Here is a 20,154-nt window from a genome sequence, read left to right as displayed (position 1 = left end):
GTTTAATTTTAAACACACGTTTTTTTTTTTAGCGCCCCCTTAGTGAATCCTTGTTCACTAACTTCCAGTTATAAGGCAAAGAAACTAGCCAAACAGGTTTTCCATCTCTTTCTCACAAGCCTCTGTACCCACTGAGGACACCTGAACCGCAAGAGAGAACAATCTCCTACATCGCACAAGGTTTAAGAATACTGGTTTAAAGAAAAAGGGTTGAACTTTATTAAACTTAAACTCTAATTTAGTTAACACCTACAGAAACGCGAAGTACCCACGCTAGCATGCATATGCGATACACACATGCAGATAGAGACAGAAAAGAGCAGAAGAAATAAAGTGGAAGAGTTTGAGGCAATATCTGAAGATGGTTTTGGTTACTGTTCTTCATGCTCACTGTAGGTTCCTTGATTGTAGGTAGATCTTGCTTTTCGTTGGGGCTCAGTATTCTTAAACCTTGTGCGATGTAGGAGATTTTTCTCTTGCGGTTCAGGTGTCCTCAGTGGGTACAGAGGCTTGTGAGAAAGAGATGGGAGCAGACAGGAGAGGTCTTCTCACTCCAGGAGCGAACAGTCTTTGAGTTCAAAAACTGTGGCAAGTTCAAAAAACCCTGGACTAGCCAGTTAGTCATGTGACCAGCTGGTTTAACCAGTCCTGGCTTTTGTAGATTGTATCACCTTAGTAGTCTCTGGAATGCTCTTCCTTACACCTTCAATGGCTGGTGATCAAAATCCATTGTGGGTTGAATGTGTCGGGAATGGTCCTTTTGTCTCCACAAGCACTGTCTGTTAGTATGCAAATATTTTTCAGCTAAGTGTCTGGCAGCCCTTGTAACAGGCCTTCTGTTCTTCCCAGCAAGTTTAAAATCAATGTTCATGTGACAAAGGTAATATGCCTCATTCTTGACACACTTAAAATTTTACTCTTTTTCTCCTCCTCAAACCCTTATTTGCCAATGAATACAACCTTCTAATATGTCTGTGTTCCCTGACATTGTAATGAGAGGCCTATAAATGTAGTGTTTGAATTCAAACTTGTACCTCCAGAATACTATTTCAGTTACATCAATTTGGTTCAGGACTAACCTGCACTGTCTTAATTAAACCGTTCCTCTTGTAGTTAAGAGCTAATGAAACCGGCCACTACAGAAATATGCTTCATACCAGGCGTTCGGTGCATGGTTAACCTTTTCTGGCATGGTGTAAGAGATACTTTGTGATTGGCAGGCAACCATCCAACAGTTGGAGAGGATAGCAGCTCTAATGCATATTAAGAATTGTATCCACGGACTTCAACCTCTCTGAGCAACAGAGGCTGATGAAGAATTCCTCTGTGTCTGTGGGTTTTGAGAGTCCCACTTGAAGCAGGTTTGGGCAAGCTCAGACCAATTCTGAGCGCGAGTGAACCTACACAAAGAAACCGCATCTAAATTTGCAATCTAAATCATGCCATGGGATAGCTGATGCGAAAAATGAAAAGAGGGGGACTTGGGGCTAAGGGGTGTTGGGGCAGAGTAAAGCGAGCTGTTTAACTGCAATGCTTGACCTTGAGGGCTTGATGCTGGCATTAGGTTCTTGAAGTGGAAATTTATTCCATTCACCAGCATTAACATCCTTTCATTAAAAGAAAACACAAATGACCCCCCCCCCACCCCACAAAAAAAAAAGGTTTTTGAAAGGTATATGCTAAATATTTGCCATAGGGAACATTTTATGGAATACTGTTTACTAGAAAGCGCTTGCATTTATATAGTGACTTTCACATCCTCAGGATGTACCAAAACCTTTCGCAGCCGATTTGCATTACTTTTGAAGTGTGGTCTGTTGTTTTTGTGGAAGTAGTTGTATGTCCTTATTTATATGTTATGTCATAATGTCCACATCTGTGGTGTGCGCAACCTGAATTATACTGCATAATACAGCAATGTACTTTTTCTATTCCTTCAAAGGTACTTATCCTTTTGTGACTTCATCGAACTGCACAGTGGGTGGTGTGTGCACAGGACTAGGAATCCCTCCTCAGAATGTTGGAGAAGTGTATGGAGTGGTGAAAGCCTATACAACAAGGGTTGGAATTGGTGCTTTCCCAACAGAACAAGATAACGTAAGTCTTCAAGTAGTTCACATGGGGCACTGTAACTTGCGCATTTCATCACTTCTCCCCAAATCCCTTTTATAATTTTATCTGTTAATGTGTTTCTTCGATTCCTTCAAATGAACAGTCAGATGGCTTATTCTTGTGTCTTTGACGATTTCTGATTTTTTTTGCAAACCTTAAGATATTCAACAGCTGGCAGTTGACTTCTTTCCTCCCACGCCTTCTCTCCCCACTCTTCAATTGTGTTGTTATCCTAGCTGGGGGATGGTTTGAAGGATGGTGGGTATCCTCTAGTACCTCACCCAAATCCCTACGCATTGACCAGTTGGCAGGATGTCAGACTGGCAAAAACATAGAAGATCCTGAGGGGTGTTGACAGGGTGGATATGGAAAGGATGTTTCCCCTATTGAGAGAAACTAGAACTAGGGGTCACTGTTTAAAAATAAGGGGTCACCTATTTAAGACAGAGATGAGGAGAAATTTTTCTCAGAGGGTCGTGAGTCTTTGGAATTTTCTTCCTCAAAAGGCGGTGGAAGCTGAGTCTTTGAATATCTTTAAGGCAGAGGTAGATAGATTCTTGATAAACAAGGGGGTGGAAGGTTATCGGGGGTAGGTGGAAATGTGGAGTAATCAGTTCAGCCATGAACTTAATGAATGGCGGAGCAGGCTCAAAGGGCCGAGTGGCCTACTCCTGCTCCTAATTCGTACATTCGTAAGCTTTATAGCGGAGTCTGCTCTGGTCCTCACTCGACAGCTACACATGTATACTGCCAGGGGCGGATTCGGAACGCAAACCTTGCCCGACCTTCTGCTTGTCTAACCCATGAGATGCTGAGGGCATCTCTTGCCCTCATCCTGTCACCCCAGTGAGAAATCGGGGAAGTTGCTCATGGAGTCTATTTCCTATCCTTTCATTAAGTGCCAACTTGGTGTGTTGCTAGGCTGCCTACAGATATTACAAAACAATCTTTTTGGAGATTATAACTAAATTCGCATTGAACTCTTGTTCGAAGTTTAATTCAAATTAGAAATTAACTTGAGACTTGTTTCAAAAGGACCTTGAATTGGTCCTCTAGAGAGTGAGAATGGGGAGCTAATAATAGATAATGAAATGGTGGATGCAATGAACAAATATTTTGCTTCTGTCTTCACTATAGAGGATACAAAAAACATTCCAGTAATAGCTGTAAATCAGGAGGTGGAAGGAAGAGAGGAACTTGGTAAAATTACAATTACCAGGAAGGCGGTACTGGCCAAACTGATGGAGCCATGGGCTGACAAGTCCCCAGGTCCTGATGGGCTTCGTCCTAGCATCTTAAAAGAGGTGTCTAATGAGGTAGTAGATGCGTTGGTGTTAATTTTTCAAAATTCGCTAGATTCTGGAAAGGTTCCATCAGACTGGAAAATCGCAAATATAACCCCTCTATTTAAGATGGGGGGGTGGGAGGGCTGGTGGCAACTGGCGGCTGAAAACTGGTAACTATAGGCCAATTAGCTTGATCTCTGTCGTGGGGAAGGTGTTAGAATCGATTTTAAAAGTGGTTGCAGCTGGGCACTTAGAAAAACTCAAAATAATCGGGAATAGTCAGCATGGTTTTGTGAAAGGGAAATCATGTTTAACCAATTTGTTGGAGTTCTTTGAAGGAGTGACATGTGCTGTGCATAAAAGGGAGCCCGTTGACATACTGTACTTGGATTTCCAGAAGGCATTTGACAAGATGCCACATAAAAGGTTATTGCGCAAAGTCGGAGCTCATGGTGTAGGGGGTAACATATTAGCATGGATAGAAGATTGGCTGGCTGAAAACAGAGTATGCATAAATGGGTCCTTTTCTGATTGGCAGGATATGATATGTGGAGTCCCGCCGGGGCCTCCACTTTTTACAATTTATATCAATGACTTAGATGAGGGGAGCGATGGCATGGCAGCTAAATTTGCAGATGACAAAGATAAGGAGGAAAGTATGTTGTGAAGAGGACATAAGGAGGTTGCAGACCGATCTAGATAGGTTGAGTGAGTGGGCAAAAATCTGGCAGATGGAGTATAATGTGGGAAAATGTGAAGTTGTTCACTTTAGCAGGAAGAATAAAAAAGCAGAGTATTACTTAAATGGAGAACGACTGCAGAATTCTGAGGTGCAGAGAGATCTAGGTGTTCTAGTGCATGAGTCACAAAAAGTTAGTATGCAGGTAGAGCAATAAAGAAAGCTAATGGAATGTTATTCTTTATTTTGAGATGTACAGTTATATAGGGCATTGGTGAGACCACATCTCGAATACTGTGTGCAGTTTTGGTCTCTTTATTTAAGGAAGGATGTAAATGCGTTGGAGGCGGTTCAGAGGAGGTTTACTAGATCGATACCTGGAATGAGCGGGTTGTCTTATGAGGAAAGGTTGGACAGACTGGGCTTGTTTTCACTGGAGTTTAGAAGAGCGAGGGGAGACTTGATTGAAGTTTATAAGATCCTGAATGGTCTTGACAAGGTGGATGTGGAAAGGATGTTTCCTCTTGTGGGTGAGTCCAGAACTAGGGGGCACTGTTTTAAAATAAGGGGTCGCCCTTTTAGGACAGAGATGAAGAGAAATGATTTTTCTCAGAAGGTTGTGCGACTTTGGAACTCACTGCCTCAGAAGGTGGTGGTGGGGTCCTTGAATATTTTTAAGGTGGAGGTAGATAGATTCTTGTTAGGCAAGGGAATCAAGGGTTATTGGGGGTAGATGGGAGCATGGAATTTGAGACACAAACAGATCAGCCATGATCTTATTGAATGGCAGAGCAAGCTCGAGGGGCCAAATGGCTGCCTGCTTCAAATTTGTGTGGTCGTATTAACCAAAATGTACTATGTATTCGATGCAGATTCTAGAAGTGGCATTGAAAGTACTTGTGTGCTGAAAACAATGGCAAATAAACCTCCTCTCTGCAGTGTGATTGAGGCAATGGTCACAGAAATGTGATCTCCTTTCATATATATATATATATACACACACACACTTTTTTTAATATTAGTGTCAGGAGTAACATCCTCATTACTAAGATTACATTGCTATTCAATTACCCTTCATCATGATGCCTCAACTGCGTACTTAAGCACACAGTGATGCTTCATGCAATGTTTTGTATACCCTGCATGATCCTTATAGAATGTCAGATCTGCCCTTGTTGTGCTGACCTATTTGCCCAGGTATGTCCTGTACACAAAAAGCAGGACAAATCCAACCCCGCCAATTACCGCCCCATCAGCCTACTCTCAATTATCAGTAGTGATGGAAGGTGTCATCAACAGTGCTATCAAGCGGCATTTGCTTAGCAATAACCTGCTCAGTGACGCTCAGTTTGAGTTCCGCCAGGGCCAGTCAGCTCCTGACCTCATCACAGCCTTGGTTCAAACATGGACAATAGAGCTGAACTCGAGGTGAGGTGAGAGTGACTGCCCTTGACATCAAGGCAGTATTTGACCAGGTATGGCATCGAGGAGCCCTAGTAAAACTGAAGTCAATGGGAATCGGGGGGGAAAACCCTCCGCTGGCTGGAGTCATACCTAGTGCAAAGGAAGATGGTTGTGGTTGTTGGTCAATCATCTGAGCTCCAGGACATCACTGCAGGAGTTCCTCGGGGTAGTGTCCTAGGCCCAACCATCTTCAGCTGCTTCATCAATGACCTTCCTTCAATCATAAGGTCAGAAGTGGGGATGTTCGCTGATTGTGCAATGTTCAGCACCATTCATGACTCCTCAGATACTGAAGCAGTCCGTGTAGAAATGCAGCAAGACTTGGACAATATCCATGCTTGGGCTGATAAGTGGCAAGTAATATTCACGCCACACAAGTGCCAGGCAATGACCATCTCCAACGAGAGACTCTAACCATCTCCCCTTGACATTCAATGGCATTACCATTGCTGAATCCCCCACTATCAACATCCTAGGGGCTAGCAATGACCAGAAACTGAACTGGAGTAGCCATATAAATACTGTGGCTACAAGAGCGGGTCAGAGGCTAGGAATCCTGAGGCGAGTAACTCGCCTCCTGACTCCCCAGAGCCTGTTCACCAACTACAAGGCACAAGTCAGGAGTGTGATGGAATACTCTCCACTTGCCTGGATGGGTGCAACTCCAACAACACTCAAGAAGCTCAACACCATCCAGGACAAAGCAGCCCGCTTGATTGGCACCCCATCTACAAACATTCACTCCCTCCACCACTGATGCACAGTGGCAGCAGTGTGTACCATCTACAAGATGCACTGCAGCAACGCACCAAGGCTCCTTAGACAGCACCTTTCAAACCCGCGACCTCTACCAACTAGAAGGACAAGGGCAGCAAATGCATGGGAACACCACTTGCAAGTTCCCCTCCAAGTCACACACCATCCTATATCGCTGTTTCTTCACTGTTGCTGGGTCAAAATCCTGGAACTCCCTTCCTAACAGCACTCAGTGTACCTACCCCACATGGACTGCAGCGGTTCAAGAAGGCAGCTCACCACCACCTTCTCCAGGGCAATTAAGGATGGGCAATAAATGCTGGCCTGGCCAGCGACGCCCACATCCCATGAATGAATAAAAAAAAATTATTTTCTTATGCTGCATTAAAGCGCTTGGTGGGGGCAGCAAGAAAATGATGCAGGTGTCAGGACTGCATTTCATTGGTGCTAACTCAAAAAGAGAGCATTCAATGTGCCCCACTTATAAAAGATCTGTTATTTCAATTTGTAGGATATTGGTGAATTGTTGCAGTCGCGAGGAGCCGAGGTGGGGGTCACCACGGGTAGGAAGAGGAGGTGTGGCTGGCTTGATCTTGTCTTGCTCAAGTATGCTCACATGATCAATGGATTTACTGCGTAAGTAATTTAACAGGGAACGTTTTTCTTTCTTGGGAAATGGCAGACTTTAAAGATCAAGATTGTGCAAAATTTAACATGGAAATACATTTGAAGTAAATATAATGTGGCGAGTCGAAGAGACTTAGCAGTTGGCAGGAAAAAAGACAGAAGCACAAGGAGAGAGCCAGCTGTTTAACAGCCCCGACAACTAATTTTTTCTGCAGCACCTGTGGAAGAGTCTGTCACTCTAGAATTGGCCTTTATAGCCACTCCACGCGCTGCTCCACAAACCACTGACCACCTCCAGGCGCTCCCGAGACAAGGAGGCCAAAGAAATATAATTAATTTAGTTTGAAATGCAGCTGGTTCTAAACAGCTTTTAACATGATGAGGGACTGAATGACCTATTTAATTAATATCAGTTTGCCGAAGTAAGATTTTTAACACCGCAGCCTCACAGCTCCAGCGACCCGGGTTCAATTCTGGGTACTGCCTGTCTGAAGTTTGCAAGTTCTCCCTGTGTCTGCGTGGGTTTCCTCCGGGTGCTCCGGTTTCCTCCCACATGCCAAAGACTTGCAGGTTGATAGGTAAATTGGCCATTATAAATTGCCCCTAGTATAGGTAGGTGGTAGGGAAATATAAGGACAGGTGGGGATGTGGTAGGAATATGGAATTAGTGTAGGATTAGTATAAATGGGTGGCTGATGGTCGACACAGACTCGGTGGGCCGGAGGGCCTGTTTCAGTGCTGTATCTCTAAATTTAAAAAAATAAATCAAATAACACACTGTTTTCTGTTTTTTTTTCTTTGTGTAGTTTAGCACTTACCAAATTGGACATCCTGGATGTATTCACAGAGATTAAAATCGGAATGGCCTACAAGGTTGAAGAGAAAGTAATACCACATTTTCCAGGTAAGTGAATGTGAATGCTGTTTGTGGTTTAGGATTTATTTGACTTCAGCTTCACTGCTTATTACAACACGTTGGAGCAACATTTATTTTATTTTTTTTAAAAGCATGCATGTGAGACCAACTGATTTTAGTTACCAGCACTCTCTTCAAGGTGCAGGTTTGACCAAGGCCTGTTAGAAAGATACAGCACAGAACGGAGACATTCGGCCCATTGTGCCTGTGCTGGCTCTTTAAAAGAGCTATCCAATTAGTCCCACGCTCCCCTTTTTCCCCATAGCCCTCCAAATATTTTTCCCTTCCCAAGTATTTATCCAATTCCCTTTTGAAAGTTACTATTTAATCTGCTTCCGCCATCCAGATCATAAGCATAAAGTTTAGGCTGGTACTGAGAATTTAGGCTGCATTGTTGAGGTTCCACCCTTATTCATTCATGGGATGTGGGCCTCGCTGGCAAGGCCAGAATTTATTGCCCATCCCCAATTGCCTTGAACTGAGAGGCTTGCTAAGCCATTTCATAGGGCAGTTAAGAGTCAACCACATTGCTATGGGTCTGGAGTCACATGTAGGCCAGACCAGATTTCCTTCCCTAAAGGACATTAGTGAACCAGATGGGTTTTTACAGCAATCAACAATGGCCATCATTAGACTAGCTTTTAATTCCAGATTTATTAATTGAATTCCAATTCCACCTTCTGTGGTGGGATTTGAATCCACGTCCCCAGAGCCTGAGCTCTGGATTACTAGTCCAGTGACATTAGCACTACGCCAGCAGAGCGTTAGGTGAGTGGGACGTGGTGAGGGATAGAATACAAAACATCAATTGCAATTTCAACTAAGGTGGCAGTAGAATTCGAAAACAACTTTAATGCCACAGCCCATTGCTGCTGAAATCCTTATCCATATCCTTAACCCCCTCCAGACTCATCTGTTCAATGCATTCCTGGCTGGCCTATCTTCCATGTTCTGCAAACACAAGCTCATCCAAAACTGCTCCACTATGCCATCTGCAGGAGGTTCTGAGTAAATGCAAGACTTCACAAACGATACCTTAGTGTGAAGCAATTTTGAATGTTTTTACTGCAACTAGTCTCGGGAGGACTGTGCTCATTTATGATCCAATGTTCAACTTTACAAACTGAAAATACATATTGAAATGTTATGAGAGAACATAACATTTACGAAGTGTGTTTTCCTTTAATAATTACAAATTATGTCAATTGTCTGCCAGCTAACCAAGAGGTCTTGAACAAGGTGGAAGTCCAGTATGTGTCTCTGCCTGGTTGGAACACGAACACAGCAAAATCAAGGACATTTGAAGATCTGCCTACAAATGCACAGAACTATGTCAGGTTTATTGAAGGACACCTTGACGTGCCTGGTAAGTGTCACAATCACCCAATATTACATTCCTCAAGTTGCTGAAAAATGCAATGCAGTCAGGAGTTTCTTTCAAGAATTATAATTTAATGCCTATGTGCAAGCAATATATTTAAACATCTGGAGTGCTTAGTCCATTATATTCTGAGGGTCTTCAGCTTATTGACCACTGGGCTGAAATATGGGGGAGGGGCTTACTGCAATCTCCCAGCATAACTCCAGCAGAAGACCAGTAAAACCTCCCAGGAAAATGGAATAGATCCGATTGTGCCAGTGTGTTGGGGAGTTTCGTCCCTCCCTTCTAAGGGGGGGAAACTTCTGTCAGCCCCTTAGAAGGCAAATGATGGACAGGAGAAGAACCATGAGTGGGGACTCCCTTCAGCTGGGAATTCCTGACCCCGAATCTGGAAGGGGAACGACTGGAGAATTGATGGCTGCTACACTGCGTGAGTGGAGGTATTTCAGGCTCAGTGAGGGTGTAGAAGGGTCCACCACTGTGGTCCTGGACACACACGAGGTAATTCCCCCTTAATGGTGCTTGCAGCTGTCCTGCAGACTCTGGTAGCATCAGTGCTATTGGACACTGAATGGTGCAATCCCAGCGAAACTGCCACGTTTTCAACCCGAGGGATTTCGGGGCTTTTTTAAAAATTCCATTGATTGTGCTGCAAAACACTTTCCAAACGTGCTCTGTACAAAGGACATGATCACTGATATACTTTGTTTCCCCTTTCTCTTCCATCCTTGTGCTTCAAACAAAACAAAAACTTATATTCTGTATCACTGCAGCTTTTGTTGGAGTTTACATAGAAACAGGCCTTGGATCAGAAAGAGTGAGCCAACAGATAACTCTGATTATAATGTCCCTTCATCCCACACAAACTCTATTGCACGTGTATTGGGGATGGCTCTTGTTGAATTGTCACTGTCTAGAGGAGAAAGTCCCAATAGTGTTGTGATGTATGTTAACTCAGTAACTGATGTACTACACATTGATCTATAGCAAAACCAGCAGCTACTCTAGGCACAAGGAACACTTATAGCCTCTTGTTCTTGTCCATTTATTACTGGATAACACATCTTTTGAATCATTGGCTTTCTTAAATCTTGCCACAATTGCACAATTTCCCCCAGTCTTTCCCCGTGCTTTTATAAACATTGATTATTTAAGCTTACTTCCTTTTTTCATTTATTTCTTCCTCCAGATGTTTGCATATATTCTTCTCACTGAGAACTGCTGCCATGAAATTGGCTGTCTGCGTCCCTCGATCATGCCAATCTATCCCCCTCTGAATTTATTGCTCTCTTTCCTTTCAGCTCCAGTTCTTGACATTATTAAACCAGTTTTTTAACTGTTCACATATATCTTCATATATACACAAGGAATTTCTACTCAGTTGATGAGCTGAAGTCTGAAAATCAGACACTGCAATGCATCAGGGAGGGTGAAAGTTACCTGGACACTTTGTTCCAGGAGGCAGTCACTCCCCTTAGGTTAGGTACTTCAGATTTGGTCAGTTCTCAGGGACAGGAGGGTGTGACTCCAAGTGAGGCAGGTATGAGGATCCAGAAGGTAGCAATGGAGGGTCCTCAACCCTTGCTCTTGTCCAACAGGTTCAAGGTTCTTGCAGCAGGGAGGATGACCAAACTGACCACAGCATCGTGGTTTCGGGTGGGGGGGTGGGGATTGATGGGGTGTGAAAAGAAATGTAGTAGTGGGGCTAAATTAAAAAGCAGAACTGCAAAGGTAATCTCTGGATTACTACCTGAGCCACCAGCAAATTGGCTTAAGGTAAATAAGATCAGAGTTGAATGTGTGGCTCAAAGATTGTTGTAGGAGAAATGGGTTTCGATTCATGGGGCACTGGCACCAGCACTGGGGAAAGAAGGAGCTGTACTATTGGGATGGCCTTCACCTGAACAGCAGTGGGATCAGTATCTTGGCGAATCGTATAACTAGGGCTGTAGAGAGGCTTTAAACTAAATAGTAGGAGGAAGGGTTCAGGTGAGGAGAAATTAGAAAGTTAAAGAGAGAGGCCAATAGTGCAGGGTAGCGACACAAGTAATGATAACCAGAGCGTAAAAGCATAAGAGTGCACCAGCAGCTAAGGTCAGAGTAAGGAAAAATGGTAAAAAGACAGAATTAAAGGCTCTTTATCTGAATACACGCAGCATTTGTAACAAGATGGATAAATTGATAGCATAAATAGAAATAAATGGGTATGATATGCTAGCCATTACAGAGACATGGTTGCAAGGTGACTAAGGATGGGGACTAATTATTCAAGGGTATTTGACATTTTGGAAGGATAGGAAGAAATGAAAAGGAGGTGGGGTAGCTCTGTTAATAAAGGATGAGATCAGTACACAAAGAATCTTGGCTCGGAAGATTAAGATGTAGAATCAGTTTGGGCGGAGATAAGAAATAGCAAAGGAAAATAGTTACTAGTGGGAGTAGTTTATGGACTCCCTAACAGTAGCTACACTGTAGGACAGAATATTAATCAAGAAATAATGGGGGTTTGTAGGAAAGGTACTGCAATAATTGTGGGTGATTTTAATCTTCATATCGATTGGACTAATCAAATTGGCAAAGGCAGCCTGGAGGATGAGTTTATAGATTAAGTGTATTAGGGACAGTTTCTTAGAACGATATGTTCTGGAACCAACTCTGGAGCAGGCTGTTTTAGACCTAATAATGTGTAATGCGACAGGATTAATAATTGACCTCATAGTAAAGGACCCTCTAGGTAAGAGTGATCATAACATGATAGAATTTCACATTCAGTTTGAGGGTGAGAAATTTGGGTCTGAAATTGAAAGAAAAAGCGTACAATGGTGCAAAGATTATTGGTAGGCCAGAAGATTGGAAAAATTTTAGAAACCAGCAGAGGATGACTTTTTTTTTTTAAAAAGCGAGAAATTAGAATAAGACAGCAAACTAGCAAGAAATATAAAAACAGACGGTAAAAGCTTCTACAAATATATATGAGTAGTTAAATTAAGTGTTGGCCCCTCAGATGATGAGACTGGGGAATTAATAATGGGAAACAAGGAAATGGCAGAGACTTTGAACAAGTGTTTTGTACAACAAGCATCCCAAGAATAGCAGAAAATCAAGAGGCAAAAGGGAGGAAGGAACTTAAAACTACTAGGAAAACTAATGGGACTAAAGGCTGATAAGTCCTTGGACCTGATGGTCTGCATCCTAGGGTCTTAAAAGAAGTGGCTGCAGAGATGGTGGATGCATTGGTTGTAATCTTCCAAAATTCCCTAGATTCTGAATAGGTCCCTATGGATTGGAAAACTGTAAAGGTAACGCCTCTATTCAAGAAATGGCGGGGGGGGAAACGAAGCAGGAAACTATAGGCCAGTTAGCCTAACATCTGTCATTAGGAAACTGCTAGAATTAGTTATCAAGGTAGTAGTAGCAGGACATTTAGAAAATCATAATGCAATCGGGGAGAGTCAACATGGTTTTATGAAATAGTGTTTGACAAATTTATTAGAATGCTTTGAGGATGTAACCAGCATGGTGGATAAAGGAACCAGTAGATGCAGTGCATTTGGATTTCCAAAAGGCATTCTATAAGGTGCCACATAAAAGGTTACTATACAAGATAAGAACTCATGGTGTTGGGGATAATATATTTGCATGGATGGAGGATTGGCTAACTAACAGGAAACAGAGTCAGGATAAATGGATCATTTTTAGGTTGGCCAACTGTAACTAGTGGAGTGTCACAGGGATCAGTGCTGGGGCCTCAACTATGTACGATCTATATTAATGACTTGGATGAAAGGACCAAGTGTATTGTAGTCAAATTTGCAGCCGATATAAAGATAGGTAGGAAAGCAAGTTGTGAAGAGGGCACAAAGTGTCTACAAGGAGATGTAGATAGGTTAAGTGGGCAAAAATTTAGCAGATGGTGTATAATATGGGAAAATGTGAAGTTGTCCACTTAGGAAGAATGGAAAAGCAGAATATCATTTACATGGAGAGAGACTGCAGAATACTGCGGTACAGAGGAATCTGGGTGTCCTTGTACATGAATCTCACAAAGTTAGCATGCAGGTACGGCAAGTAATTAGGAAGGCAAATGGAATGTTGGCATTTATTGCAAGGCGGATGGAGTATAAAAATAGGGAAGTCTTGCTATAACTGTATAGTGCATTGGTGAGACTGCACCTAGAATACTGTGTACAGTTTTGGTCTCCTTACCTAAGGAGGGATATACTTGGATTGGAAGCAGTTCGGAGAAGGTTCATTAGGTTGATACCTGGGATGAAGGGGTTGTCTTATGAGGAAAGGTTGAGCAGGTTGGGTCTATACTCATTGGAGTTTAGAAGAATGAGAGGTGATCTTATTGAAACATGTAAGATTTTGAGGGGGCTTAACAGGATGGATGCTGAGAGGATGTTTACCTCGGGGAATCTAGGACTAGGGGGCATAGTTTCAAAATCAGGGATCTCCCTTTTAAGACGGAGATGAGGAGGAATTTCTTCTGAGGGTTGTTGATCTTTGGAATTCACTACCTCAGAGAGCAGCAGAGGCTGGGTCATTGAATATATTCAAGGCTGAGTTAGACAGATTTTTGATCAACAGAGTTGAGGGTTATGGGGGGCAGGCAGAAAAATGGAGTTAAGGCCACAATCATATCAGACATGATCTTATTAAATGGCGGAGCAGGCTCAAGGAGCCAAATGGCCTACTCCTCCTATTTTTTATGTTATCGTGCTAGCCTTGGCTCGGATATAATCACACCTCACAGTCAGAAAGTGTGGGTTTCAGCCTCCATTTCATAGATTTGAGTGCTTAATCTAGGCTAACAGTACAGTTCAGTGCAGTACTAAGGAAGTGCCATCTGTCAGATAAGGCATTAAACCAAGCTAGTCTGCCCTCTCAGGTGGGCATAAATGATCTGTGGCCATTTTCAAGGAGGAGATCTCTCGGTGTCCTGGCCAATATCTGTCCCTCAACCAGCATTGATAAAATAGATAATCTGGTCAATAATCACATTGCTGTTACTGGCATCTTGCTATGTACAAATTGGCTACATTCCCTACAAGAGTGACTACACCTCAAAAAGTAGCTAATTGATTGTAATGCCATTTAGAATGTCCTGAGATTGTGAAAGGTGCTATATAAAGGCTGCATTTGCTGACAATGCAACCACTAGGTGGCGTAGTACTTGCACATATGCAAATGCAGCCTCATCGACTGAAACATCTCTGTCTTGAGACGTCTCAGGCAGCTGCCAGTAATAAAGATGGCACTGCTCAACTTGACACAAACAAATTGAATCTAAACCCCCCCCTCACCCCTCAATGGCCATGATCGCCGCCTCCACACCCCATTCTCCTCCCCCCCCCCCCGCAACATTATCCAGCCTCCTCTCCCAATCGCTTTTCTCTTCCCTGCTCCCTCTTGCGATTGCCACTTCTCTTCCCTGCATTCTCGCAGCTCCTGACTGCTTGCTGCTTGATCCTGCTGTTATCTCCTGTGCCAGTCTGCTCGCCGTTCTCTCGCCGCCTGGAGAAGCAGCAGGGAATGAGCGCCGAAATGGAACGGCAAGCAGGTGGGCGCAGGAGAGAAGGGGGAAGAGAAGCATCAACTGAGATGCTGATTGCAGGAGGGAGAAGGGTACTGCTAGAGGGCATGGAGGTGGCGATGGCAGCCATTGAGAGGTGAAGGAACACTAGACGTCATTATGTGGTGACGTGCTTGCGCGGATCCATACTGGCAATCTGGCAAATGTTCGGACACACTGATGACGTCTGCGATTGCTTTGCGCATGCTCTGCGTTGTCAGGAGACACTCCACTGTATAAATGCAAATTTTTTGTTGTTGTTGCTCCAGATCCATTTTGTGTTAAAATATGTTACTTGAGCAGAGTTGATGTGCCCTCTAATACAATAATGTTCTTTGTGCTTGCAGTTAAATGGATTGGGATCGGCAAGTCAAGAGAGTCAATGATCCAGCTGTTTTAGGATTGGTGTTGCCAAGAAGAGCTTGCTTTCCCCAGAGTTAACTTCAAGTTGCGATCTGGACATGTTAGATCTTCAAATACCAAAATTAGTATTGTTTTTATCTGGCAGAAATGTAGAGAAGCACGTGCTCTGTTTTTGGGTGGGAGAGAATGGGGGAGTTATTTCAAAAATGACTTGTTGAAACTGCATTCAACATTCAAAAATTTATATATTTCATTTTATTCAGGGATGGTTTAGTAAGCTGCTGTCAATACATGTTAAGAATTCATTTCTCTGAATATGAAGATTAAATATAACCTACTAGCATTTCTTTTTGATTTTTTTTAGATATACATTGGAGTTGTTTTTTAAAAACAAAATCTAGCCAGAATCACTTTTTTTTTTTGCTTTATTCAGTATTCAATGTTATTAATTTAAAACAAAATGAACGATTATTCCCTATACTTTGGAAGAATTAGTGATTGGTTTTTGGCCAGACCTTTTTGATAATTCTTCAGAGCAGAGTTGACTGTCACTTCTTTGCTTTGTGCTGCAGTTGCTCTATTGACAGGGCAAGACCTTTTGTGCTTTTGCTGTGGGAAATGGTGCAAAGCTTAATTATGGTACAAGTGACACACATTGCAATAATTTTTGGACTATAGGCAGCCCATTCTAATTGTGGATTAGAGTGTCAATACATGTGACCAAAGGGATGATCATGTGTTTGGCACAGATTTATTTCATTGACTTGCTGATGGTTGCTTCTAAGGAAGAGACAAATTGTACTTTTCCACCCACACCTACGCTCCACAAAGACCGCCTCTCTTTTTCTCCCTGCCCCCCCCCCCCCTTGCCGTTATGCTAGTAACCAGGAAAGATTAAAGTGGATATCAAACTAGGAGTATCTGGTGTGTCATTCATAGGGGAGGTTTAATTTTAATTGTTGTTTTGTTTTGCTGGCACCAGCAAGACATGACAGATGTTTTCGAGCAGAGTGCTGCATGCTATTGAAGTATAGTGATCTTTGCGTCGAGGAATTAATGACCAGCATAAACTGATCAACAGTTGATTACTGGGAACAATACAATTGTTGATTATTATCTAGGATTTTAATGTACTGGAAACTTCAAAATTAAAAGATAGGAGTGGTGGGGAGGCTTCTAAGAAGACAATATTTAAGGTTATCAGAGATATCAGCAACACTTGATCCTTTAGAAAGGACTTGAATGATGCTCTATTTACCCTACCTGATACAGTAATGCCTCAAAGTTTTTGGTCCCCCATTGATTGGCAACTTACTGATGTAGAAGTACTGTTAGATGGTGGTGAGAAACTCCAGCACAGACAAGATGGGCCAAATGGCAGCCTGCTGAGCTGTTTCTAGTTTCTAAACTTAAACAAGGAAATGAAAGTAAAAGGAGAGTGGAAATGTGATTAGAAGTCAATGCACAGTTTGACCAAGGGTGAGGGAAAGGAAAATGTTAGAAATTCAACATAACTTGTCACTTAAAGTTTTCCAGTTTATGAATCATTTGTGAAATATGTACGTTTTTTGTATGGGGAAAATCCTTGGTGAACGTTGAACAATTGAATGTATTGGGAAAGTCCCAATTCAAATTGGCCTTTTTTTCCTTCAAGCTGTAACAACTGATTGGCTTTCCATGCTTATGCTGTTGTCCGGTCCTGGCTGTTAGCTCTTTTCAGTCCCACAACAGCTCAAAATCACTTAAGATCGTAGAATTTTACAGCTCATCATGCCTGTGCCACTTAGTCCCATTCCCCTGCCTTTTTCCCAACGTTTTTTGTATTTTTATTTGAAAAATATTTTTCCACTTTTTAAAATTATTTGGAATTCAGTTTCCAGTGGAGTATTCTGTCTTAATGGGCCTCCTGTGTATATTTTTTAAAAATGCATAAAATTCTAATCTCTCCCAACACTGGCATTCATGCACAAGAATTCTTCTGTACTATTTGTAACACTGGGCCAGTACATGTCACTTTCCTAATCTTGCAGCATTCAGCAAACCAGTATCCTGAAGCTGAGGACAGTCAGGGCAGTGGACCTGTAACTGATGGTTCATTGCATGCACCAGCCTGAGTAGCATTTTTTAACACTGTTAAATGCCATCCAGTGAAACCCAACACTCGTGGCTGTTCTTGGATGAAGATAATCTAGAAACTTCCAGTTTCGACTGTCCTACAGGTTTGTTTTCATCAGATTTACATGAGATTAATGCAGATTTGCACAGTTTCTTTTCTACGTTAACTGTTACGATTATGTTTTCCTATGTTTCTGCCTACTGAACTGTTCTTTCAAAGAATGTAATGACCTGTCAGTGACTCTGTTACACTGTAAATACTTAACATGGCTGGCGTGCAGGATATTTTCTCGGGGTGATGGGATTACAGAGGATTCATGTATATTGTGCATGGATGATTAACTTGTATGTGTACAGGCTGTAAGTGTTTTACTTTGTAAATTATGCAACTGTTGTCTTTTTAAACACATAACTATTGAAATTCCAGGTAGGCTGGTAAACCTCTACAGAAAATAAATTCTGTAATGTAAAATCATCTTTGACCTGTGATCCTTGAAGATAAGGATGTTTTGTATTGTGCTATGTAAACAGCATTCTTCAAGTGTTGGAGTTCCCTTTTATAACATTGGGTGGAATTGACTTAAAATTCTCAGGGGGTTTAATCGCAGTAATGATGGTCATTTCAGATTAGTTTTGTAACTGGTTTCTGATGAAGGGTCTCGCGCAGTGATATCTATCTAGACTTACGCAGCCCTAGTACTTTGTCCTAAGAACCCAAAACAGCCATCTAACCATTGAGCTAGCAAACTACTACAGCCTAAATTAGGAGTGAAGTACCTTTTCAGAATGAATTGTTCAAATTTGATAAGATATTGCTGGAAAAAAAGACACACTGTCGCAGCTTTTCATCTTGCACTCATCAGGACAGACGCAACAATTTATTTTGCATGAGAAAAGGGTGCTGACTTACCAACCAATCAACACCCTTTTTTCATGCAGTATAAAGTGTTGCTCCCTTTGAAATTTGGCATCCTTGTGTCTGTCCTGATGAGTGCAAGATGGAAAGCTTCGACAGCACATCTTTCTTTTCAGCAATACTCAAGTTCTGTACTACCAAACTACTATTTATTGCTTTTAAGTTTACCATAACCCCCCAGAGCAAAAACTTTCCCCCAGTTGTCTTCTGTTCCCCACCACCCCATCTGATCCCAATTCCTGACCTCCTCTCTGACATTCCCCACTCTCCCTCTTTTTCCCAGACACACAATCCACTGCCACTCTTTCCCCGCACCCCCAACCACCACCCAAGCCGCTTTGCCATCCAGCTCTGTTAACCCCCCCCCACTCAGTCACTCTCTCCCTTCCTCCATTTCCCAACCCCCCAGACTCCCAGCTGTTTATCCACCGTCCACATGTTTCTGATCACCTGTTAACAATGGTATCGTGGCACTGCTGGGATGGGGTGGGGAATGTCAGTGATGTAGTGGGAAATTTATAGATCAAGGTTCATTTTGGGATTCCAGGTCAATCTGGGAAGGTCGGCACAACTAAGTTCAATTCTGTATCCGTAGACAATCATGCACAAAGCCTGCCTTCATATAAGTTATGGCAGGGTCCCTGCATCAACCCAAGAAATGGAACAGAACTTTTAACTATAACAACAGAAAACATCTAAAGCAGGAAGATACAACCCTGCAAATGTGAGAACTAAAAGTCCTGATAGTATTGTGTTAATGGTTGGCATCATTCATCCTAATTTAAGACCATAATACATTTAAAAATATTCAGTTACTGGAGTGCTAATGTAGTTAAAATGTTTAAGCATTCTTTGCAAATGCTACGTGCTAATTTAAAGATGTTCATGAGTCAGAACAACTTCAGATAAGAAAGCATAGTAAAGAAAATATCCATAAAGGCATTTCCTACTATGAAGTTCGTTGCCTTGCTGATGCTGAATGCAAGTCCCAGCTGAGGATGTTTCGCTTGTAAAATCAGGATGCTCCAAGATTCACTATTCATTCTACAATCATTATTCCAAGCCATAATCAGTCTCGTCAGTCATCAAATAACTCTGAGCAGAAAATGAGATGATATTCTGTAATCTTTAATATTGAAGGACTCAAGAATTGCAGGAATTGGATAAGAAAAGTCCTCCATGGCAGGCTGAGATTTTCAAACTTTCCGACGTTTAGGATGCCCTAGAAATATCTTGCACCTTTGTCCGAATCTCTCAAAAACAACTGCGTGGAAGATAACTGCTCGCTGTAATAATTTTTTTTAAATATACAACAGAAATGATGAGCTGCTAAATTGAAAAGCACAAACAAGGATCCTAGTTTGTAAAGCTATTAAATTAAGAATTTCCTTCAACATAGTTATTAAATAAATAAATTTTCATGTTTTGACATGCAAGTTCCGTGTAGTTAATGGGTAGCAGAGGTCTGGTAGATTTTAAGAACTTGAGTGAATTAGCATGTGTCAGAGTGCATCACATTCTGCAAAGTAAAGGCACAGTTTAAAAAATTAAAGATCCATTTTAATTGAAGAAATCTAACTTGAAAAAAATGACTTAATTTGCTACAGCTCTTTGGATGTACAACAATAACCTCAAGTTGAAAATGTGGGCAAGTGTCACAATCCCTTTAAACCATTTCACTTTGGTGATTTTATGGTAGCATTTACATAACACTTATCACATTATGGTAAGGTGAAAATTCTTATGAGTTACTCCACTCGACTAAACTTTTCCTTTGAATTTACTTAACAGCACACTGACTTCCTGTTGTGATTTTACATCTGTCCACACAAATTGGATTAATGCAAAGTTACTATACAAATGGGGAGAAAAATATAATGTAGACGGAACAAAGCTACCTGTAAGATGAGATTGTTGCTTCTCTTATTGAACCTTTAGTGACTGCCTTTTCTATTTTGATTCAG

The 20,154-nt window shown here is 41.9% G+C and overlaps 1 protein-coding gene across 1 annotated transcript in view; it reads left to right on the top strand.

Annotated features, from left to right (window-relative positions):
- Nucleotides 1–17,746, top strand: part of adss2 (adenylosuccinate synthase 2) — an 86,455-nt gene extending 68,709 nt beyond the window's left edge. The window contains exons 9-13 of the mRNA XM_068045405.1: nucleotides 1,943–2,097; nucleotides 6,809–6,933; nucleotides 7,731–7,828; nucleotides 9,057–9,206; nucleotides 15,144–17,746. Coding sequence (XP_067901506.1) covers nucleotides 1,943–2,097; nucleotides 6,809–6,933; nucleotides 7,731–7,828; nucleotides 9,057–9,206; nucleotides 15,144–15,196 — 581 coding nt within the window. The 3' untranslated portion in view covers nucleotides 15,197–17,746. The remainder of the gene's footprint in view (nucleotides 1–1,942; nucleotides 2,098–6,808; nucleotides 6,934–7,730; nucleotides 7,829–9,056; nucleotides 9,207–15,143) is intronic.
- Nucleotides 17,747–20,154: the final 2,408 nt, after the last annotated feature.

Source organism: Heterodontus francisci, chromosome 13 (assembly GCF_036365525.1).
Source record: "Heterodontus francisci isolate sHetFra1 chromosome 13, sHetFra1.hap1, whole genome shotgun sequence".
NCBI lineage: Eukaryota > Metazoa > Chordata > Chondrichthyes > Heterodontiformes > Heterodontidae > Heterodontus > Heterodontus francisci.
Note: the sequence above shows the minus strand (reverse complement) of the source record. Positions and strands in the feature narration are given on the sequence as shown.